Genomic DNA, 24,951 nt, shown 5'->3' on the forward strand with positions numbered 1-24,951 from the left:
GCTCCACAATTATAACCAGTGACGTTTTCACAGAAAAGTCTGTTAGGCCTCAAAGAATGGGCTTCTAGCAGTCATTTAATGTCAGACAAAGCCTTGGCAAGTAACTGATTCTGGGGCGAACATTTTATTTGGAAAATAAGTTGTACAAAATCTACTACATACCTTGCCCTCTTACTGATAGTTTATCATTTTAGTAAGTAAAAAGCCTTTCAGTATAATGCTAAAAAAATGGCCACCTTGTGTGTCATCATGTCATAATGTAGAAATAATAATTATATAAATAGTTCAAAATAAACATGTACTGGACTGAAGCACCTTAAATTATCCATGTATCATTATTACAAAAATCATGCTAAAATCTAAGTATAAAATATAACACATCAGGCTTTTGAGGAACATTTATTAGTTCATCCTTTATTGTATTGCATCGGATTTTATGTTTTGCTTATACTACAGAGCTTTTATCATAAAACTAAACAGTTAAATATCATCTTACCAACACATATTATTGGCACATATACAACTGACATTTAAATGCATCTTACTGTTACATTGTTTTAAGCATTTCATTGATGTACAGTGCAAGCTATCAGAAATTCATCGTACTTTTTGGCCTCATAAATAACATCTGCACTATTTTGCATATTTTTGCTCAGTTTGGGCATCTGAAAGTACACTTTTTTTTTCTTTAATGGTTCAATAAACATGTTAGGCTTTACAGGGTTAAAAACAAAAAGCATGCTCAAACATTGCATTGGAATTTTTTTTTTTTTTTTTTTGCAAAAAGATACAAACCAATATAACACCCCTCCCCTAAAACCAACCATTGAGCATTACGCTGTAAAAGTGGGTGCTTTCCTTCAGCGCAGTGTCTATTGCCAAGAACATCCAGCTATTAAAAACAGAAAGAGGTGTGAGCAAGAGCCTCCATAGCAACCGTGTCTCCTGCTGGCCAAGCTGCCTTGTGACGCTGAGTCAGACTGGGTTAGTGTTGTCTGTGCTCAGTTGTGTGGGACATGAGTGACAGGCCAGGCGTGTGCTTTCCCATCATGCTGCTCTAAACGATGTTGTTAGATGTAGGACAACATAGTCAAAGAACTATGTGGTGATGTTTAAATGTAAAATATCTAAAAATATATTTAAATTAAAATACATGTAATATTTATAAATATACATTTTAAATTAATTTAATTATAAAAGTAATATATTTATATTTTGCCAAATATAAAACCATATATATATATAAAGAGTTCATTTGCAAAACAGATAACTCAGTTTTTAACAATTTTCAAACTGCAGTATTTTTATTCTGTAAAAATAACTAACAAATACAGCTAACTAACACAATAAAAACATGATAACATAAAAAAACGATTTTTTTAAATAAAAAAAAATTAAAAAAGGAAGTTATCTGTTTTTGCAAATAAACTCTTCATATATATATATATATGTGTATATGTATATATGAACATATACACATTTTTTTAATAAAAAATATTTTATTTTATTTTTATTTTCAATATATATATGACATATATATATATATATATAGTAAAAAAGGGGAAAAAAGGATAATTTTCTTTCCGAAAATATTTCCTGCACGTAAAAAAAAAATAAAAAAAAAATGTGATGTTCTCTTTGCTTACTGTAAGTCCTTATTTTCCTTACTTAATACTGAAACGTATTTCCAATTTCAAAGTAGCTATATTTCGTAATCAGTCGGTCGAAATAAATAATCACAGAACAAGTTTCTTATTTCCCAGCTGAGCTCAAACCAGCAGCAGTGAGGTTTCTGGGGGGAAGGGAGTCGAATGAAACTGCGCATGCGCAGAAAGGATTACATTCAAGTGAGATGAAAGCTATTGATTACATGGATTTCTCGTGCTCCTAATAAACTCTTTGCCACGCGTTTTACTAAACTGAATCCCAATATTCAGAGCATTTGGAAAGGAATCGTGTGGAATCGGATTGCAGTATCCAAGAAGATAATCTCGGTGCAAAAATAATCAGGTTTAATTTTTGCGATGGTTTGCGAGACACGTGACCGGCTTTATCCAATCAGGGCGCGGCACCGACAGCCATGTCTTCTTTGTTCGGGATTTATCAACGCTGCTGACTAATTACAAGTTTACAGTTTATGGATTTTTAAAGATCGAGTCTTTAATAGCTAGGGAATGCTCTCAAATGCAGTGTGTCTCAAAAAGAAGACGTGTTTCGGGGAATTCCTGCTTAAATCCAGGATGAGCCTCGCGAGTGGTTGTGTGGGTGGTCACGTGACTCTCCCTGCCCCCACTTCGGTCCGATGATGGAGGAGGAAGAAGAAGTCGGACATGTTTGAAGAAACGTGGCTGAAGACCAGAAGAAAATCAGGATTTCTCCAACAATGAGGAATTCGACATATTTTGCTTTTAATTTTCAATTCACTTAATCTGGATAGAGGTATATGTTAAGAGATTTTAGAAAACAAAATTCAGTTGTAAAACATTGTTAATAATTTAAATTAGACGTTTTGGTTTAAATAATTGAGAAACAAACAATTCGTCTGGTTTAGTGTAGTATTTAGTTTCCCATAATCGATGACATTGTTTCAGATCTATAACCTTGGCATTGGGGGATGGGCGACTGTAGTATATTTAACTCTTAAAACGACTTTAACTTAAAAATCTGTTTACAATATAGTTCGTCGTTTCAGCTTAAAATACTTTCAGGCGGTTAATATTCGTTAATGGAAAGGAAATATTTTAATTAGTGCATTTCAGGTGTCCTCTTAAAAAAGTAAAAAGGCTCATGTAGAAAGTTCGACGATATTTGTTAATAAACGCCTTTTATTATAATAAACAGAGAAATTCGTGGGAATTAAAGGTATTTTGTGTTTTGTAGTTAAGAGCTTGATGCTGGTCTAAACGCAGTAGTCTTTTTTTCTTTGATTTCATGTAAACTTCTAATGCAATTCGATTATTTACGTATTTTCCGACTAATTTAAGTGAGTTTTATACATATGTTTGCCATTGTAATCGTGTTTTAACAGCTGCGTGCCGTCGACTGAAGATCTGAAGTTGCTGCGTCATGTAATGGAGGACAGTCCTGTAGGCCATGATTCATCAACAGAGAAGGCCATCGCCTTTGTTTACTTGTTTTAATACTCGTTTGATACGTGTTTTTTACACTGGGTTAAAAAGATGAGTTTTTAATTAGACATAACATTGGTTTTGGCTCTTTTTGGCCACGGGTTTGCGGTTTTTGTTTTACTTTCGGGAATTTAGCAACATCATGAGGTTGCTTTAGATGTTGGAGCTTTTATTGCAGTGTTTTTTGGTGTTTTCCAGGCAGTCGATGAGGAGCAGGCTGTAAAGCGAGGCGTCTGTGTAGCGCGTGACTAATCGTTTGAGCCAATGGGGTGTTTCCAACCTGCTCTCGGTGCTCGCGCCTTAGTTCTGGGCAGCCAATCAGCGAAGACTGTTGACGTAACTCAAAACTCTTGAGAAACGCAGTGTTTTTACCGCGTCTTTGATTGTTTTAAATTATTCTCGAAAATATGTTTCTGAATTTTAGTCTTATATCTACATCAGTGGCAATGCTTAGGCAAGTTTTTTTGTGTAATAATCTGCTTTAAAGCCACAAATTGTGCTCCGGGGGATGCGCGGGCGTGGCCTATTTGATTGACAGCTAGAGTGGCCTATAGAATTCGCGTAGGCGTGTACGTGTGCAGTTACATCAGCCAATGGAGCCGTCGATGGGTTTATAAAAAGTCGGGCGGAGCCTTAACGTCGCCATTTCATTGTAGCTCTGAGCTGGAGGATAGAGGAAGTCAGGAAAACAAGGCCGTGAACTCGGATCCGAGAACGAAACCGGTTTATAAACAGAATCCGGATCCATCCCGATGGAGACGGCCATTAGCCCGCCCTTTGACAGGTACCGGTTGGAGTAAATGGCATTGCACTTGTTCTGTGAACGAAAATGTTGTTGGAATATTGTCATAATTCGGCATCTTTCGAAATTATTTTATTTTAATCACTTGCGAACTGTCGCGATAACATCTGGAGTATTAAGACTGCGTTGACTTTCGCTGTCTAATGGCGGTGATGTAGGAGACGCTATTTTTTACGAAGTCATTGCGTGACTAGTTTCAAGTTTTAAAGTGTTTTTAACGAGCAACTGCCCGTGTTTAGTGCGCAGGCGCGCTTTCGCTCCATGAAACGGGCAGGTAGTTTTTTACAGATATTCTGTCCGTGTTCAGACTGTGAAGTTTGAGTAATACTAACCTATTTTTCTTATCTGAGACTCGTAGTTGTGTAACTGGTTGTGGGTCGTTATGCATTCAGTGCTGGGGTGCGAACGGGACATTAGCATGATTGGCTAATGCTAACAGCGACTAGCATCTAATATGTGTTAGTATTCTGTGTTTTTATTCGTCGTAGTGGTTGCCGACTCATTTTTATAAATTTGTTGCAAAATTTTGTTTTTGGTGGTTTAGAAAGTCTAAAAAGATGTTTATATTATTATATGGATGCATTATATTATGTATCGATCAGTTCTTCCGCGAGTGTGTTACAGTGATCATATTGTTGTGAATTTGATCGGTAAAGTTAGATTATAATACTGTGTTGCGTTATGGAGAAAACATTAGATCGATATGGTGTTTAAATGCGATTTATTTATATTTCAGCGGTATGTATAGATTTAGGTCATAAGGCGGTGCCATGGATACAAAAACTAGTAAATATCTCAGCATCTGGTGTTATTTTTGCTTATGAGATTTTTTTTATTTATTTTTTATTTACATGCTTTGTGGATAGTATGTTGACCAGTTTTAGTTTCAAACGTTTTAGTCATTCTGAAACTCTTATGTTGCACTTCCGGCTCACACCACGTGGACTTTTGTCAACATTTTACAGGCGTGGAGGCCTCTGCTCCAGCCTCTTTGATCACACCACGGCTTCATTGATTTGTGAAATCTAATGGCACAACACTGAATGATTTGTGGGGTTGTTTCGCTTTTGTTTGCTTAGCAACGCGAGTAGTTAAAGGAGCCGCACGAAGCCTGCCCTCTGCCCCCTCCCAACCAGCATGCACTAGATGGGACAGAATAATTATCATTATATAATTTTTTTTTTTTAATTTTCAAACATTGTTTGTATACCCACATTTTACTTGACTGAAAATAAAAGTTTTAAATGTGAACACTTTGTGATTTTTTTATTTTTTGGATAATTTAGCACTGTTTAAATTAAACATTCAACTCTGTTTAGAAAATTTGCTTAATATGCTTTATCAAGTTGACTGAAGATTTTAAGCTTACAAATGTGTCTTGATGTTTTAGATTTACAAAGTTTACTTCTGTACGTTAGAAGCAGCTTGTCTGCATTTAGGCCTATTTTTCAGTTCGTTACTGGGGCAGGTATGCAAACCTTCGCTTACAGAAACTGGCTGGAAGGCATGAGAGCAACATTTCTGCAGAAAGAGTGAACACCCACCTCAAGTGTTTTGTGTTTGTAGTTTTAATAAAATCAAGTAACTGCTGCAGTGAATTTACAAATGTTGCATCATTGAGCTATCTGTGCTCAGTATACACTGAGAATGAATCCCAAGAGGATGCACATGTAATAAATTGGATGCTACCGACTTGTTCCCTTTAAAGTGTTAAACAATTAGGCTTCAGAAGGTAAGTCTTAGTGAGGAAATTAGGTTCTACATACTATAAGAATATAAAACGTGTATTTGAAACCTAAGGTTACCAAGGGTAGTGCAATTTAACACAAGCATTTTTAAATGTCCTACATTCCTATAAATGAGTTCAGAATTAATTTTTTTGTTAATGCTGGTTGTATAAAGTTCTAAACTATTTTTGCAATGAAGAATTCATATCTTGAGGTACATAAAATCAATTTAAATGAGAGAATACTTTAGTGAAGTAAAACGGGAGTAATGCTCCATTTTTTATTACATTTTTTTGCGAAGGGATCTATGAGGGAAATAATGCTATGTATTTACTAACCATTTAATAATAAAACATGGTGAATAATTAGTTAAATTGTTCCAAAGGACAGGAGTAATTGATTCGTAATTCAAAATATTTATTTTGAGGCCTGCATGTTATATAGATAAACTTACAGGTGCTTGATTAGGATGCCTTTTCTGTGTATCAGTGTTATTTATTTATATATATATATATATTATTCTGATCGTATATGAACTATTTGTACTCACTTTATACTTGGTAAATGATTGCCTTGGAGTATGTCTGTTTTGAAACATTTCAGGGTTTTGTGCTGCAATATCCTGTCTTGTCAAACCTGAAATAAAACTAAACTTAAGTATTCTCATTGGCTAATTCCTCAGATAAACACAAACATGACCTGATCTGGGTTATTAGGTCTGTTTAAGGGCCCGCCCCCGGTTCCAAGCAGGACAGGTGTGTGGGTTTGGAATGTGTTCTAGAATAACACACCCATGCCAGGACAGATAAACTGCTGAAGAGGCAGTGTGTCTTCATGCTTGGTTCACATAAGCAAATTAGAGTTTGAGTCATGACGAGTCTACTGTGATTATGTTGACTTTTCATATTTAATGCATGTCTCATCTCATTTAGTCACAAAGTTGTTCATTGTTCTGTTTCTATTTATAGTTTGGCTATTTGTTTATTTGTATGATCTCACCCTCATCTTGCTGTTTTCCACAGCTCTCTGGGCGGGGGCGACGGCATGCAGGGGGTCACCATGATGATGGAGCACACCATCTCCACTCCCGGCAAGCGCATCCGCAAGCCGTCGCTGCTGTTCGAAGGGTTTGAGGGACCTGCTCTGCCACAGGTTCCTCAATCTGGACCCCCTCAACCCACTGTGCGGGACCCCATTCGCCAGGGCCGCATGACCAACCAACTGCAGTTCCTCCAGAGGGCTTTGCAGAAGACGCTGTGGAGGCATCACTTCGCCTGGCCTTTCCATGAGCCGGTGGATACTACCAAGCTCAACCTGCCTGTAAGTTTGATCTTGTTCCAGAGTGGACTGTTTGGTGGATGTTTAAATATTAAACAAGATGGCATGTTATACTACAAGTAATGGGTGTAAACTCAAGCGTGTGTTTTTCTGATTTAATTAGGGCCCAAGCCAGTAAGGCGCAGGGCCCTATTGTTCTTCTAAGGATTATTATTTATTTATTAGGGCCCAAGCCAGTAAGGCGCAGGGCCCTATTGTTCCCCTAAGGATTATTATTATTAGGGCCCAAGCCAGTAAGGCGCAGGGCCCTATTGTTCCCCTAAGGATTATTAGGGCCCAAGCCAGTAAGGCGCAGGGCCCTATTGTTCCCCTAAGGATTATTATTTTTTTTTTTTTTTTTTTTTTTTTTTTTATTATTTTTTATTTCGACTATCCGGGTACTTTTGGGGGCCTTAACGTGCCCGAAAACTCTTGAAAATTGGCACGCACGTTGGAACCTGCGGCCATTAGGACGCCGCTGAGGCTGGGACCCGGGCGTGGCACAGGGGCTCTACGGCGCCCCCTGCAAAATTGTCAGAAAGCTTGATGTATAGCTCACACATACTTGCACGTATTCATATGAAACTTGGTACACATATAGAACTCATTAAGCTGAACAACTTTCGCGCTTCATGTCATAGGCTCCGCCCAACAGGAAGTCGGTTATTCAGGGCTGTTTAAAAAGCGCATGCTCTGGAATTTGATATACTCCTCTGAGGATTTCCATACGATTGCCACCAAACTCGGTGAACATGATCTCAAGACATTGGGGACGCTAAATTGCGAAGATATTTTTGATATGTCGAACGGTTTGCCCGTGGCGAGGCGATGAAGTTATGGCGAAAAATGAGACCCAGGAAATGCCTAATAACGTCCACATACATTGTATGATGTAGATCAAGCTTCAGTGATTTGTTCGTTGTATGATGCCGATCGGATAGATGTGACTATTATGACTGAAAGTTATAGCGCCACCAACTGGCTGCAGGAAGTGTGTCGTTTTTAAAATGCTTTGAATTCAGCATCTTATTTTTACTCGATTTGCTTCAAACTTCAGCAGAATAATGTCAAAACACGGCCGATGTAAAACTGTGAAAGGAATATTGATATCTAAAATTATGTTACCATGGCAACGTGTCAAAGTTGAAAATTCGTTTCTGGTGATTTTGAGGCAGATAACATGTTTAGAATGTCATGAAACTCAACACACATATGAGTATTAATGATAGTTAGACACTGGAAAAAGCTCATAAACGGGCGTGGAAGAGGCACTCTATAGCGCCACCTTTTGTCAAAAATGGGGGGGTTAGTTTTAGCTACAGACACCAAACTCGGTACATAAATTGTTCTTATTAATCCGGACAACTTTCTAATTTACAGTCATTAGCTACGACCAACAGGAAGTCGGCTATATTTATTTTAATGTGGGTTTTTAAAAAAAACGGGCTGTAAACAAATTAATACTCCTTCAAGCAGAAACACGGAAATCACACGAAACATTTTTTATCATGATGCCAAAATACTGACGATGCTAAATTGCGGACGGATTTAGGATATCTTGAACGATGATTTAATGGCAATTTATTAAAGTTACAGTAAAAAAGATAATTTTTATTTTTTTTTATCTTTTAAGAGCAGCTTCCAAACACTTCATAAAAAATTACATACACAGAACAATACAGTCTGAGGATATGTGATTAATTTCATGAATTTGCAATACACTATGCTTAGGAGAAAATTTAAAAACTATCAGAGAGTTGATATAATGCTTCTGAGTGAGAGATCCCTGCCAGCCTGCATCTGAGTGAGGGGTGGGGGTGGGGTGGGGTGTGAGTGAGTGACTGTGAGTGACTGTGTGGATTGAGCCAGTGGGTGAGAGAGAGAGAGAGAGAGAGAGGTTCTGTTTTTTTAAAATCTTTAAAAAATGCTTATAAATCATTAAAGATTTTGATAACACTTTATAATAAGGTCTCAATTCTTAACATTAGGAAATGCATTAATTAACGTGAACTAACAATGAAAAATATATTTTTACAGCATGTTAATTCTTCCAGGATAGTATGAACTAACAAAGAACTTTTTTTTTAAAGCATTTATTAATCTTTTTAATGTTAGAAAAATAATCATGTTCAAAAGATTAACTTTAAAATGTAATAATATATAAACACATTTTGGAATTAATATTCATCAACATTAAATGGTATATGATTATATATATATAATGATAGCTACAGACACCAAACTCGGTACATAAATTGTTCTTATTAATCCGGACAACTTTCTAATTTACAGTCATTAGCTACGACCAACAGGAAATCGGCTATTTTTTTTTTATGTGTTTTTTTTTTTTAAACGGGCTGTAAACAAATTCATACTCCTCCAAACAGAAACCAAAAATTCACACCAAACATTTTTTCACATGATTCCAAGATACTGAAGATGCTACATTGCGGACCGATTTAGGATATCTTGAACGGTGATTTAATGGCAATTTATTAAAGTTACAGTAAAAAAGAACACTTTTTTTTTTTTTTTTTATCTTTTAAGAGCAGCTTCCAAACACTTCATAAAAAATTACATACACAGAACAAGACAGTCTGAGGATATGTGATTAATTCATGAATTTACAATACACTATGCGGAGGAGAAAATTGAAAAACTATCAGAGAGTTGTTACAATGCTTCTGAGTGAGAGCTCCTGCCACTGCTTCTGAGTGAGGGGTGGGGGTGGGGTGGGGTGTGAGTGACTGTGTGAGTTCAGTGTGGATTGAGCCAGTGGGTGAGAGAGAGAAGGAGAGAGAGGGTCTGTTTAAACTTCTCAATAAAATCCTTAAAAAATGCTTATAAAGCATTAAAGGTTTTGATAACACTTTATAATGAAGTCTCATTTGTTAACAGTAGGGAATGCATTAATATTTTTTACAGCATGTTAATTCTTCATTGATAGTATGAGCTTACAATGAACTAACAATGAACAAAATATTTTTAATGTTAGAAAAATAGTCATGTTCAAAAGATAAAACTTTAAATTTTAATAATATATTAACACATTTTGGAATTAATATTGATCAACATTAAATGGTATATAATTATTAATGATGTTAACTAACAACAGTTAAATAATATAGGTCTTTAACATTGGTTAATTCACAAATAACATGAAATATTAACAATATATTTTTTACTTTATTCATTTGTGTTAGTAAAAATTATTCATGGTAGTTAATGGAAAATAAATCATTAAAAAATGCTTTTGAATCATTAAAACCTTTGGTAACTATAATAATTTCTCATTTGTTAGCATTAGTAAATGCATTAACTAACATCAACTACCAATGAAAAATATATTTTCACAGAATTGAAAGTTTTATATGTTGTTCTGTGTGTGTGTGTTTCACAGAGTTGATGGTTTGGATTAACCCTTTAATTGCCGTATCCCTTAGAACCAAACTGCCAGAGGGTTACTGTGATGCTTGTGCTCGCTGGGCACAGTTTTATCGATGCTACCGGGGTGGCGTATGCTGACGGCTTGGGCCCGTCATCGCTGCACGCAGCTATATTTATTTTTTTTTTTTATTTTTTTTTTTTTTTTATTATTTTTTATTTCGACTATCCGGGTACTTTTGGGGGCCTTAACGTGCCCGAAAACTCTTGAAAATTGGCACGCACGTTGGAACCTGCGGCCATTAGGACGCCGCTGAGGCTGGGACCCGGGCGTGGCACAGGGGCTCTACGGCGCCCCCTGCAAAATTGTCAGAAAGCTTGATGTATAGCTCACACATACTTGCACGTATTCATATGAAACTTGGTACACATATAGAACTCATTGAGCTGAACAACTTTCACGCTGCATGTTTTAGGCTCCGCCCAACAGGAAGTCGGCTATTCAGGGCTGTTTAAAAAGCGCATGCTCTGGAATTTGATATACTCCTCTGAGGATTTCCATACGATTGCCACCAAACTAGGTGAACATGATCTCAAGACATTGGGGACGCTAAATTGCGAAGATATTTTTGATATGTCGAACGGTTTGCCCGTGGCGAGGCGATGAAGTTATGGCGAAAAATGAGACCCAGGAAATGCCTAATAACGTCCACATACATTGTATGATGTAGATCAAACTTCAGTGATTTGTTCGTTGTATGATGCCGATCGGATAGATGTGACTATTATGACTGAAAGTTATAGCGCCACCAACTGGCTGCAGGAAGTGTGTCGTTTTCAAAATGCTTTGAATTCAGCATCTTATTTTTACTCGATTTGCTTCAAACTTCACCAGAATAAATGTCAAAACACGGCCGATGTAAAACTGTGAAAGGAATATTGATATCTAAAATTATGTTACCATGGCAACGTGTCAAAGTTGAAAATTCGTTTCTGGTGATTTTGAGGCAGATAACATGTTTAGAATGTCATGAAACTCAACACACATATCAGTATTAATGATAGTTAGACACTGGAAAAAGCTCATAAACGGGCGTGGAAGAGGCACTCTATAGCGCCACCTTTTGTCAAAAATGGGGGGGTTAGTTTTAGCTACAGACACCAAACTCGGTACATAAATTGTTCTTATTAATCCGGACAACTTTCTAATTTACAGTCATTAGCTACGACCAACAGGAAGTCGGCTATATTTATTTTAATGTGGGTTTTTTAAAAAAACGGGCTGTAAACAAATTAATACTCCTCCAAGCAGAAACACGGAAATCACACCAAACATTTTTTATCATGATGCCAAAATACTGAAGATGCTAAATTGCGGACGGATTTAGGATATCTTGAACGATGATTTAATGGCAATTTATTAAAGTTACAGTAAAAAATAGATTTTTTTTTTTTTTATCTTTTAAGAGCAGCTTCCAAACACTTCATAAAAAATTACATACACAGAACAATACAGTGTGAGGATATGTGATTAATTTCATGAATTTACAATACACTATGCAGAGGAGAAAATTAAAAAACTATCAGAGAGTTGATATACTGCTTCTGAGTGAGAGCTCCTGTCACTGCATCTGAGTGAGGGGTGGGGGTGGGGTGGGCTGTGAGTGACTGTGTGAGTGACTGTGTGGATTGAGCCAGTGGGTGAGAGAGAGAAAGAGAGAGAGAGAGGGTCTGTTTTTTTAAATCTTTAAAAAATGCTTATAAATCATTAAAGATTTTGATAACACTTTATAATAAGGTCTCAATTCTTAACATTAGGAAATGCATTAATTAACGTGAACTAACAATGAAAAATATATTTTTACAGCATGTTAATTCTTCCATGATAGTATGAACTAACAAAGAACAATTTTTTTAAAAGCATTTATTAATCTTTTTAATGTTAGAAAAATAATCATGTTCAAAAGATAAACTTTAAAATTTAATAATATATTAACACATTTTGGATTAATATTGATCAACATTAAATGGTATATAATTATTAATGATTATATATATAATGATAGCTACAGACACCAAACTCGGTACATAAATTGTTCATATTAAGCCGGACAACTTTCTAATTTACAGTCATTAGCTACGACCAACAGGAAATCGGCTATTTTTTTTTTAATGTTTTTTTTTTTTTTTTTTTTTAAAGGGCTGTAAACAAATTCATACTCCTCAAAGCAAAAACACGGAAATCACACCAAACATTTTTTCTCATGATGCCAAAATACTGAAGATGCTAAATTGCGGACGGATTTAGGATATCTTGAACGATGATTTAATGGCAATTTATTAAAGTTACAGTAAAAAAGAGAAAACTTTTTTTTTTTTTTTTTATCTTTTAAGAACAGCTTCCAACCACTTCATAAAAAATTACATACACAGAACAATACAGTCTGAGGATATGTGATTAATTTCATGAATTTGCAATACACTATGCAGAGGAGAAAATTTAAAAACTATCAGAGAGCTGTTTCAATGCATCTGAGTGAGAGCTCCTGTCACTGCATCTGAGTGAGGGGTGGGGTGGGGTGGGCTGTGAGTGACTGTGTGAGTGACTGTGTGGATTGAGGAGCTGGGTGAGAGAGAGAAAGAGAGAGAGAGGGTCTGTTTTTTAAAATCTTAAAAAAATGCTTATAAATCATTAAAGATTTTGATAACACTTTATCATAAGGTCTCATTTCTTAACATTAGGAAATGCATTAATTAACGTGAACTAACAATGAAAAATATATTTTTTACAGCATGTTAATTCTTCATTGATAGTATGAACTTACAATGAACTAGCAATGAACAAAATATTTTTAATATTAGAAAAATAGTCATGTTCAAAAAATAAAACTTTAAAATTTAAAAATATATTAACACATTTTGGAATTGATTTTGATCAACATTAAATGGTATATATTTATTAATGATGTTAACTAACAACAGTTAAATAATGTTTTTTAACATTGGTTAATTCACAAATAACATTAAATATTAACAATATATTTTTTACTTTATTCATTTGTGTTAGAAAAAATTATTCATGTTAGTTAATGGAAAAATAAATCATTAAAAAATTCTTATAAATCATTAAAACCTTTTGGTAACTATAATAATTTCTCATTTGTTAGCATTAGTAAATGCATTAACTAACATGAACTACCAATGAAAAATATATTTTCACAGAATTTAAAGTTTTATATGTTGTTCTGTGTGTGTGTGTGTTTCACAGAGTTGATGGTTTGGATTAACTCTTTAATTGCCGTATCCCTTAAAACCAAACTGCCAGAGGGTTACTGTATTGTGTGTGCTCGCTGGGCACCGTTTTATCGATGCCACCGGGGTGGCGTATGCTGACGGCTTGGGCCCGTCATCGCTGCTTGCAGCTATATTTTATTTATTTATTTTTTTTTATTTTTTTTTTTTTTTCAATCATCCGGGCACTTTTGGGGGCCTTAACGTGCCCGAAAACTCTCGAAAATTGGCACGCACATTGGAACCTGCGGCCATTAGGACGCCGCTGAGGCTGGGACCCGGGCGTGGCACAGGGGCTCTACGGCGCCCCCTGGAAAATTGTCAGAAAACTTGATGTATAGCTCACACATACTTGCACGTATTCATATGAAACTCGGTACACATATAGAACTCATTGAGCTGAACAACTTTCACGCTGCATGTCTTAGGCTCCGCCCAACAGGAAGTCGGCTATTCAGGGCTGTTTAAAAAGCGCATGCTCTGGAATTTGATATACTCCTCTGAGGATTTCCATACGATTGCCACCAAACTAGGTGAACATGATCTCAAGACATTGGGGACGCTAAATTGCGAAGATATTTTTGATATGTCGAACGGTTTGCCCGTGGCGAGGCGATGAAGTTATGGCGAAAAATGAGACCCAGGAAATGCCTAATAACGTCCACATACATTGTATGATGTAGATCAAACTTCAGTGATTTGTTCGTTGTATGATGCCGATCGGATAGATGTGACTATTATGACTGAAAGTTATAGCGCCACCAACTGGCTGCAGGAAGTGTGTCGTTTTCAAAATGCTTTGAATTCAGCATCTTCTTTTACCTCGATTTGCTTCAAACTTCACCAGAATAATGTCAAAACACGGCCGATGTAAAACTGTGAAGGGAATATTGATATCTAAAATTATGTTGCCATGGCAACGTGTCAAAGTTGAAAATTCGTTTCTGGTGATTTTGAGGCAGATAACATGTTTAGAATGTCATGAAACTCAACACACATATCAGTATTAATGATAGTTAGACACTGGAAAAAGCTCATAAACGGGCGTGGAAGAGACACTCTATAGCGCCACCTTTTGTCAAAAATGAGGGGGTTAGTTTTAGCTACAGACACCAAACTCGGTACATAAATTGTTCTAATTAATCCGGACAACTTTCTAATTTACAGTCATTAGCTACGACCAACAGGAAGTCGGCTATATTTATTTTAATGTGGGTTTTTTTTAAAAACGGGCTGTAAACAAATTAATACTCCTCCAAGCAGAAACACGGAAATCACACCAAACATTTTTTATCATGATGCCAAAATACTGAAGATGCTAAATTGCGGACGGATTTAGGATATCTTGAACGAGGATTTAATGGCAATTTATTAAAGTTACAGTAAAAAAGATAATTTTTTTTTTTTTTTATCTTTTAAGAGCAGCTTCCAAACACTTCATAAAAAATTACATACACAGAACAATACAGTCTGAGGATATGTGATTAATTTCATGAATTTACAATACACTATGCTTAGGAGAAAATTTAAAAACTATCAGAGAGCTCTTAGACTGCTGAGTGAGAGCTCCCTGTCAGCCTGCAGCTGAGTGAGGGGTGGGGGTGGGGTGTGAGTGACTGTGTGAGTGACTGTGTGGATTGAGGAGCTGGGTGAGAGAGAGAAAGAGAGAGAGGGTCTGTTTTTTAAAATCTTTAAAAAATGCTTATAAATCATTAAATAAGGTCTCAATTCTTAACATTAGGAAATGCATTAATTAACGTGAACTAACAATGAAAAATATATTTTTACAGCATGTTAATTCTTCCATGATAGTATGAACTAACAAAGAACAATTTTTTTAAAGCATTTATTAATCTTTTTAATGTTAGAAAAATAGTCATGTTCAAAAGATAAACTTTAAAATGTAATAATATATTAACACATTTTGGAATTAATATTGATCAACATTAAATGGTATATAATTATTAATGTTTATATATATATAATGATAGCTACAGACACCAAACTCGGTACATAAATTGTTCTTATTAATCCGGACAACTTTCTAATTTACAGTCATTAGCTACGACCAACAGGAAGTCGGCTATACTTATTTTAATGTGGGTTTTGTTTTTAAACAGGCTGTAAACAAATTCATACTCCTCCAAACAGAAACACGTAAATCACACCAAACATTTTTTCTTATGATGCCAAAATACTGAAGATGCTAAATTGCGGACGGATTTAGGATATCTTGAACGATGATTTAATGGCAATTTATTAAAGTTACAGAAAAAAAGAGAAAACTTTTCTTTTCTTTTTTTCTTTTAAGAGCAGCTTCCAAACACTTCATAAAAAATTACATACACAGAACAATACAGTCTGAGGATATGTGATTAATTTCATGAATTTACAATACACTATGCGGAGGAGAAAATTTAAAAACTATCAGAGTTCTCCTGTCTCTGTGCTTCTAATGTTTGCGGTAGGTGACTGGGTGGGTGACTGACTGTGTGAGTTCAGTGAGTGTGGAGGGGGAGAGAGAGAGGGAGAGAGAGAGAGGGTCTGTTTAAACATCTCAATAAAATCCTTAAAAAATGCTTATAAAGCATTAAAGGTTTTGATAACACTTTATAATTAAGTCTCATTTGTTAACAGTAGGGAATGCATTAATTAACATGAACTAACAATGAAATATATATTTTACAGTATGTTAATTCTTCATTGATAGTATGAACTTACAACGAACTAACAATGAACAAAATATTTTTTATATTAGAAAAATAGTCATGTTCAAAAGATAAAACTTTAAAATTTAATAATATATTAACACATTTTGGAATTGATTTTGATCAACATTAAATGGTATATATTTATTAATGATGTAAATTAACAACAGTTAAATAATGTTGTTTTTTAACATTGGTTAATTCACAAATAACATTAAATATTAACAATATATTTTTTACTTTATTAATTTGTGTTAGAAAAAATTATTCATGTTAGTTAATGGAAAAATAAATCATTAAAAAATGCTTATAAATCATTAAAAGCTTTGGTAACTATAATAATTTCTCATTTGTTAGCATTAGTAAATGCATTAACTAACATCAACTACCAATGAAAAATAAATTTTCACAGAATTTAAAGTTTTATATGTTCTGTGTGTGTGTGTGTTTCACAGAGTTGATGGTTTGGATTAACCCTTTAATTGCCGTATCCCTTAAAACCAAACTGCCAGAGGGTTACTGTGATGCTTGTGCTCGCTGGGCACCGTTTTATCGATGCCACCGGGGTGGCGTATGCTGACGGCTTGGGCCCGTCATCGCTGCTCGCAGCTATATTAATGACTTGTATTCTTGTATTGTCTCATGCAGGATTATTACAAAATCATTAAACAGCCCATGGATATGGGGACTATCAAGAGAAGACTGGAAAACAATTATTACCGCAGTGGCAGCGAGTGCTTGCAGGATTTCAACACCATGTTTACCAACTGCTACATCTACAACAAGGTCAGTCAGTTCGTTTATGTCTAGGTAAAAAAGTTCTGTAAGCTCTGACCTTTTCAGAGCTTGGATTTATTTTGTTGTACACCATCAAGTTGCTAAGGTCTTCCGCCCAGCATCAGTGGTATCGTCTAGAGACTGCCATGTGATCTCAAACTCATCTGTTTATTACAGCCAACAGATGACATCGTCCTGATGGCTCAGTCTCTGGAGAAGGCTTTCCTGCAGAAGGTTGCACAGATGCCCCAAGAGGAGGAAGAGATTCTTGCACCTGTCCCTAGGGGCAAACAGGGCAAACCTAAAAAAGGACACAAATTATGTAAGAATGGGGGGGAAAACAATGAACCTGAATAAACTGATGAAGAGAGCAGTTGACAGGATTTCCGTGGTTATGGTTTTGATAGGTACCTGGGGACTGTTTCATAAAACAAGTTTACCAAATAAGCCAGGTTTTATTTCCGTCAGAATCAGCTTTATTGGCAGGTATGTTTGCACATACGAGGAATTTGTTTTAGTGACAGTAGCTCCACAGTGCAACAGAATGACAGCGACAGGACACAGATTTAAAAAATAAAATAAAATAATGTACAAATATACAAAAATGGACAATGTGCCAAATAGCACAAACACAATATACAAAATAGACGATTCGATATGTACAGGTATGTTAGGTCCAAATTTGAAATGTAATAAGTATGTGTGTAAAATAAAAAGTGTGATAGTGTTGTGTGTTCCATGTTTATTGTTAAGACTTATTGTCACTTGATTTGGTTCAGAATAAGTCAGACTAACTGAAATAAACCTGGTTTATTTGGTAAACTTGTTTTATGAAACAGCCCCCCGGAGATAACATATATAAATAATAGTAATACACATATTTTAGTTATATATGTTATTTCTGGGCTATATTAACATATATAAAATATATAAATAAAAATATATCTTGACTAAAAATATATAATTAAAATAATAATTTCCAGACCGGGAAAAGTCACAGAAATTAACAAATTTTCAAAATACATTCCATATGTATTAGTTTATATTATTATAGGTATTAATATAATGTAATTATACAATTATATGAATTATAATATAATTATGTAAATGGTTAACATATGACTAATTCAAATGTAATTTTAATTATATAAATGTCCATGACTTTTTTGGAATTTGTTAATTTTTGTGACTTCCCTGGTCTGTAAATTTGGAAAATTAAAAAATATACATTTGTAGATCTTGGAAACTGTTTAACATAAAAAAAAAAACCTAAGTATATAAAATAAATACAAATATATACAGAAGTAAAAAAAATATATATTTTTTTATAATTTAAAATAGTTTGATTATTAAAAAAAAAAAAAAAAGAGTAATTACAATTGATTTGCATTGAAATTTAATTGGTGCTGGTGTTTGTCTGCCTTCGACTAATTGCTCTTTTTACATTTTCACTTATTACAAATGTTTTGCATAAAATTCTACTGGTGCTGATGTTTGGCTGTTTGTGTGCTTTCACGCTCATGCATTTCTTTATTTTTCCGTCTCTTGTTTTAGTCTCAGGTGGATTCACGACAGCCCATCAGGTCCCTGCTATATCTTCCGTGTCCCAGTCGGCCTACTCCCCTCCCACTCCAGACACCCCAGACTCGGTCCTCTCCACCCCACCACAGATGCTTATAACCAAGACTTTGGCTCCCACTTCACACAGCACCCCTGCATTGATGGGCCTGCTTCCTACCCAACCAACTGCAAAGGTAACTTCTTTGCTAACAAAAAAAATGTTTATACACATTTAGCTTTAGATGCAGCATGACCTAGTTGAATTATCAAATACTTGTTTGCATGCTGATGCAATTTAGCTAATTTTTCTAAATTTGTTTAATAGAAAAAAGGTGTCAAGCGCAAGGCAGACACGACCACCCCCACCACCACAGGCATGCCGCTCGCTTTGGGTGTAGGTGGGATGGGTCTCGGCATGGGCGGAGGTGACTCTATACTCACCCTCTCCGCTTTAGGTGCCGACCCCAAACAAAGCCTGTCCCTTGGCCTCGGCATGGGCATGGGCCTTGGTGGAGGTCTGGTTGGAAACCTAGTTGGAGACAAAGTACCGGCAAGACGAGGTGGCAGTGGCAGGCCCATCAAACCACCACGTAAAGACTTGCCCGACTCCCAGAACCAACATCAGCCGGTGCGGCGCGGGAAGCTAAGCCAGCAGCTACGGTACTGCAGCACGATTCTCAAAGAGCTGCTGTCGAAGAAGCACGCGGCCTACGCCTGGCCCTTCTACAAGCCAGTGGACGCTTCCTCACTGGGGCTGCACGACTATCATGATATTATCAAGTATCCCATGGATCTAAGCACAATTAAAGTGCGTATAAAGAGACTTAAAATAGATTTGTTGCACAATATGTAACCATGTGCATGATCAGACCTGATGGTTTTCTCTATCTTGCAGAGGAAAATGGATCATCGGGAATACAGGGATGCATTGCAGTTTGCTGCTGACATCAGGCTAATGTTCTCAAACTGTTACAAGTACAATCCCCCAGATCACGATGTGGTGGCCATGGCCAGAAAATTACAGGTACAGATGCTTGCATTTTAATAAAAATAAATTTATCAAGTCATATGAGAAGTTTCTTTCTACTTTTCATAATTTTTGCCATTTCACATAAGCACAAATAAAGAGAAGTATGGTGTGTTCAATGGATTATGATGTTGTTTAACAACATACTGATTGTTCAGGTGACAAAATGTTTTGAAAGTGACTTGTGATTTTGGACCTTACAGTCCATGCTATTGTAATGACTGTACACCATCTATAACAACCTTGTTTTTGCCAAAAGAAATCAGTATGGCATCTATCCTGTCTATTAATTCCAAATTATGTTGTAGCAATTTTCTATTACAATAACAAAAAAGACTAAAAACCCCAAGCATTAAAGTTTGTGGAGGCTTGTTATCAATGCACGATAACAAATGTCTAAAGAAAAAACATTTTCAGGATAAATAACCAGCAGGCCAATGTGCTTAATTAATCAAGAGATGCAGAAATCGTGATCACAATCGTAATATACGATTAACCTTGCAGCCCTATTTCCACTTCCCTTGAAAAGCATGTCCAAAGCTGGATATTAAAAATGTATTTTCTGTTTCAGGATGTCTTTGAGTTCCGCTTCGCCAAGATGCCAGATGAGCCCCTGGAGTCCCTCCCACCTGCGTCCCTGGGCGGCGGCCTGGGCGGTCACTCCTCCTCTTCCTCCTCCTCTTCCTCCTCATCGTCGGAGAGCGATGTGAGCAGCGAGAGTGAGAACGAGAGCAGCCCGAGCTCCGACAGTGAAGAGGAGAGAGCGCATCGCCTGGCCCAGCTTCAGGAACAGGTGTGTACACAGGTAGCAACTGAACTTTTCCAGCAAAGTCCGCTAAACCGGCTCTGACAGATTTGACGTAGTTGTTGTACAGTTACTGAGAGCTGCTGTGGGTTTAGAAAAAAACGCAGTGACACTCACTCACTCGCTTGTCTGCAGTTGAGGGCGGTGCACGAGCAGCTGGCCGCGCTGTCCTCTACACCCATCATCAAACCCAAGAAGAAGAAGGAAAAGAAAGACAAGAAGAAAAAGAAGAAGCCGGAAAAACACAAGCGGGGCAGGAGTGTGATGGAGGAAGAGGTACTTGTCCGGCCGCCGAAAACGCCAAAACTCTCTAAGACACCAAAGAGCAGGAGCAACAGCAAATCAGCGAGCTCCACTCAGGGCAAGAAGAACTCCAATAAGAAGAGCAGCAAGAGCAAGTACGTCTCAAATACTGACTATTCACACTGTAGTTAACTCATTTGAACCTGAACGTCAACAAAAACATGAACTCGTCTTCTTTTGTTCCCTTAGATCCTCAAAGAAATCTCAAGCCTCCGTCTTCAACTCCCACCACATGAATCAAGGCGGTCTTACGCCTCACTATGACTCTGAGGAGGAAGAGGAGACCAGCCCCATGAGCTACGATGAGAAACGGCAGCTCAGTCTGGACATCAACAGGCTGCCGGGCGAGAAACTGGGCCGCGTCGTTCACATCATCCAATCACGAGAGCCCTCGCTGCGTGACACCAACCCAGAGGAGATCGAGATCGACTTTGAGACGCTCAAGCCATCCACGCTGCGTGAGCTGGAGCGCTACGTCATGATGTGTTTACGCAAGAAACCACGGAAACCTTTTGGTAAGAGCATTCAGACTAGGGTTGTCGATTTATTTATTCATTTATTTATTATTTAGGATTATTATTAATTACATTGATTATGTAATTATATTTATAATTTGGAGCTATTTAGTTATGTTACAAATATGTTCTCAATTAATCAGACGTTTGAATGAATCCGTTGAACGACTGACTTGCTGTGACCTGCTAGTGGTTTGAGTTTCATTTTGAGAGTATCATGTTTTTGTTTTGTGTTAAATCCTTTTCCTTTTTTAAAACATTATCCTTTTATTATCATTTATGCAATTTTGAATTTTTTTCTAAATGTATGTTTTGTAATGTCTTCTGAATGGTTTTCTCATCTAACACAATGACTATTTTATTTTTTGGGGGGTGGTTTCTAAGCTAAAATTGATATGTGATTAATTAGATTTATTAATTGGCACATTATGTTATTAATAAAAATACATATATATATATAGCTTAATAGCCCTAATTCAGATCCTTTTTATATATGTGCAGTTGATTTGCTTTAAAATGATACGAATTTCCTTGGAAAAGGAAGGTTTGTTCTTGAGTAGCTAATGGGAATCTGATACTAGACGCTAACCCACAATGCATTGAGTCACCCCACCTTTCATGGTGTTATTCAGCACACTTTACAGGTAGACTGTAGTCTGCCCTTTACCCTTCCTGTGAACAAACACAATGCTGTTCTTTCATTCCTCTGCTGATGTCTTTGTCAGAGGGAGTCATTGCTTAAGTGACTCATGCATCAATATAGGTGCAAGGTTAAATAATTACATGCTCTTAGCATGTAATTATTGGGTTATATAGTAAGAAAAAAGGAAATACAGTACTGTTCAAAAGTTTGGGGTGGATAGGATTTTTGAAATGTTATTGAAAGAAACTCGTGCTCACCAAGGCTGCATTTATTTAATCAAAAATACTGTAAAAACAATATTGTGATATATTATTGCAGTTTAAAATAACTCTTCTCAATTCGAATATATTTAAAAATGTAATTAATTGCTGTGATGCAAAGCTGAATTTCCAGCATCATTGCTCCAATCCTTCAGAAATCATACTAATATGCTGATTTGATGATCAAGAAACTTTTTCTTATTATCATCAATGCTGAAAACTTAAACTAAAATGCTGTTTTGCTGCTTAAGGTTTTTTGGAAATTCAGCATTCTCCAATGAACAAGTTTATTTATAAAAAAATTATATTCAAATAAAAATATTTGAAAGAGAAAAAGGCAATATAAATGTCTTTACTGTGACTTTTGGTCAAATTAATGTCTGCTTGTTGATTAAAAGTATTATCTTATATTATTCTATTGATCCTAATCTTTTGAACAGTAGTGTAAATATTATATTTGCCCAGCTCTCTAGATATGAGTGTATGCATTAGCCATTTTTTTTGTTTACATTTTATATAATGTAACTGTAGCAAAAGTAATTAAATTAAAACATTTAGCAGATGCTTTTATTCAAAGTAAAGCATCATACTACACTGCAACAGCTTTTACTCCGATTCACTGCAAACAAAAATTCACGTCACTTCATTTTTCACACAAGTGAGCACAATTGATGACATGAATGTTGGTCACTAATATCCACTGGGTAATGAACTGTTAGTTTGAAGGGTTTTTGGGATATTTCTCTATTGTCTTAATCCATTTACATTTATTACATCTTTGGTAGAGACTCTTGACTGATTATGACACGATGTGTATCTTATATCAAGTTGTAAAGACATTGTGTGGTAAATTTGACTGAATGTGCTTCTTGTGTTTTCAGTGGCAGTCAAAGGCGCTGCAGGTAAATCCCGTGAGGAGCTGACTCTGGAGAAGAAGAGAGAGCTGGAGAGACGACTGCAGGACGTCAGCGGCCAGCTCAACTCTGCCAAGAAACCACAGAAAACCAAAGGTAGGGACCGAGATGTTTATAAATGATCAATGCTGATTCAGAATCAGGTTAATCAAGACAAACTGAATAACACGTCTCTGTTCATGTCTCAGTGGAGAAGCCCACCGCGGCGGAGCCTAATGCCGTGGCGTCTCGTCTCAGCGCCAGCAGCTCCAGCTCAGACTCCTCCTCCTCATCCTCCTCTTCCTCCTCCTCTGACACCAGTGAATCAGACTCAGACTGAGCGGACTGATAGAGACGGACATAAAATAAAACATGCACTCCATCCCAGAATAGAGTTTCTGCTCTTAATAACAGTAACTAATGGGGAAGGGCAGTGTTTCTCTTTAGATGTATAAAAGCAGGCTAAAAGAATTCTGGGAAATGATGGACGGAGAAGGAGCTGACGGAAAAGCAGACCAGGGCATCGTCGTCTAGTTTGGGACTCCTTTCTGTTAGTCCATCCTTCTTTACTTTGTGTATATACATGTACAAAGATATATAAATATCTATTTTTCTTTTATAAAGAAGAATTTTAAGCAATTCCCTGGTAGGGAAGAAAACAAAAATCTGACTTTTTCTTTTGTGAATATTTTGTTGCTTTTTTTTCTCTCCCTTTCTCTCTCTTTTCGTTTGACCCTTTTTCAGTTTCTCCTAAAGAAAACAAAAGGCTTGGAGTGGAAACTGCTGTCACTTTTGTTTGCATGAGCGAGTGTGTGATGTGTATGTGTGCCACTGAATCCCGTGGTTTTCTGTTTACACACTTTGCACATACATGATGAGTTGGTGCTTGGTTGTGCATTTGAATGAAAAAAACAAAACAAAGCTCCACCTATTCAAATGGCATCTGTACATGCAGAGGTTAAGAGAACAGGGAGTTACGTCACCCGTCTCTGTCTGATGGGCGACCTGTTGCTTTAGTGGCGTCTTAAAACTTGAATCTGATCACCTCTCCATCCAGCCTGCTTTATTCCCATGATCACATGGGTTCAACTCTAGATTGTTTTATATACAAACATGCAGAATCTTGCTCTATGAATTCAGCTGGGCCACATGAGCATTATTATTATTTTTTTGGATGCATAAATTATTTTTATGTTCATGTGGTTTCGTCATGATTTCTAGAGCAGAACAGAGTCTTAGATGCACTATGAGAGGTACACAGCTGCTTAATTAGGTGTTGATGTGAATACTGTTTGTAAATCTTGGTTTTTGAGTTTTTTTTGTTTTAGTGTTTTTATTATTATTATTATTCGCCCAGAGAGTTAATGCACAATTTATGGTTTTAAAAGTGACCCTCATATTCAGAAGTGAAATGCTTGGAAATATAGTTTCAGTTTCATTCTTCAAACGAAATTTGAGATTCGTATTTTTTCTTTTCCAAAATTTGTACATATGTAATAGTTTCATGACCTCGCAGCTTGCATCTGTCAATATGACCTGATTTCTGTTTCCTGCATTATTTTTTTTTCTTTGTTTACTACTGTCTTCAGCTCTTCTCTTTAGTATTGTGGCTGGTTTTTTCCACAGCTCGTTGTGTTTTTTTAAGAAGACAACAGTAAAACATAACGAAATGAAACCTCAAGCTGTAAGCATCATCTCAACAGATGCTTCATGCGACCATTATTCTCATCTGAAAAATGGCACGTTAATAAAGAGGGTGAGATTAAAACAAAAACTTGCGGCTCAGTGTGTTACTTAAGGCGCATGCTGTT

At 36.3% G+C, this 24,951-nt stretch overlaps 1 protein-coding gene across 4 annotated transcripts; it reads left to right on the top strand.

The window, feature by feature from the left end:
- The first annotated feature begins 1,827 nt into the window (after positions 1–1,827).
- On the top strand, positions 1,828–24,904 carry brd2a (bromodomain containing 2a). Of its 4 annotated transcripts, none has more exons than XM_079381519.1 (12): positions 1,828–2,439; positions 6,680–6,977; positions 17,006–17,143; positions 17,312–17,456; positions 18,689–18,888; positions 19,020–19,502; positions 19,590–19,718; positions 20,293–20,514; positions 20,662–20,924; positions 21,019–21,344; positions 23,129–23,257; positions 23,350–24,904. In XM_079381519.1, exons 2-12 carry the CDS (start codon positions 6,702–6,704, stop codon positions 23,478–23,480), a joined length of 2,442 nt encoding a protein of 813 aa, XP_079237645.1. In that variant the 5' UTR covers positions 1,828–2,439; positions 6,680–6,701; the 3' UTR covers positions 23,481–24,904. The 4 variants fall into 4 exon arrangements, with proteins under 4 accessions (XP_079237645.1, XP_079237644.1, XP_079237643.1 ...); XM_079381518.1 differs by having other exon boundaries at positions 1,840–2,439; positions 20,293–20,526; XM_079381517.1 differs by lacking the exon at positions 1,828–2,439 and adding an exon at positions 3,481–3,912.
- Positions 24,905–24,951: the final 47 nt, after the last annotated feature.

The sequence above is a fragment of the Barbus barbus genome (assembly GCF_936440315.1).
Source record: "Barbus barbus genome assembly, chromosome: 27".
NCBI lineage: Eukaryota > Metazoa > Chordata > Actinopteri > Cypriniformes > Cyprinidae > Barbus > Barbus barbus.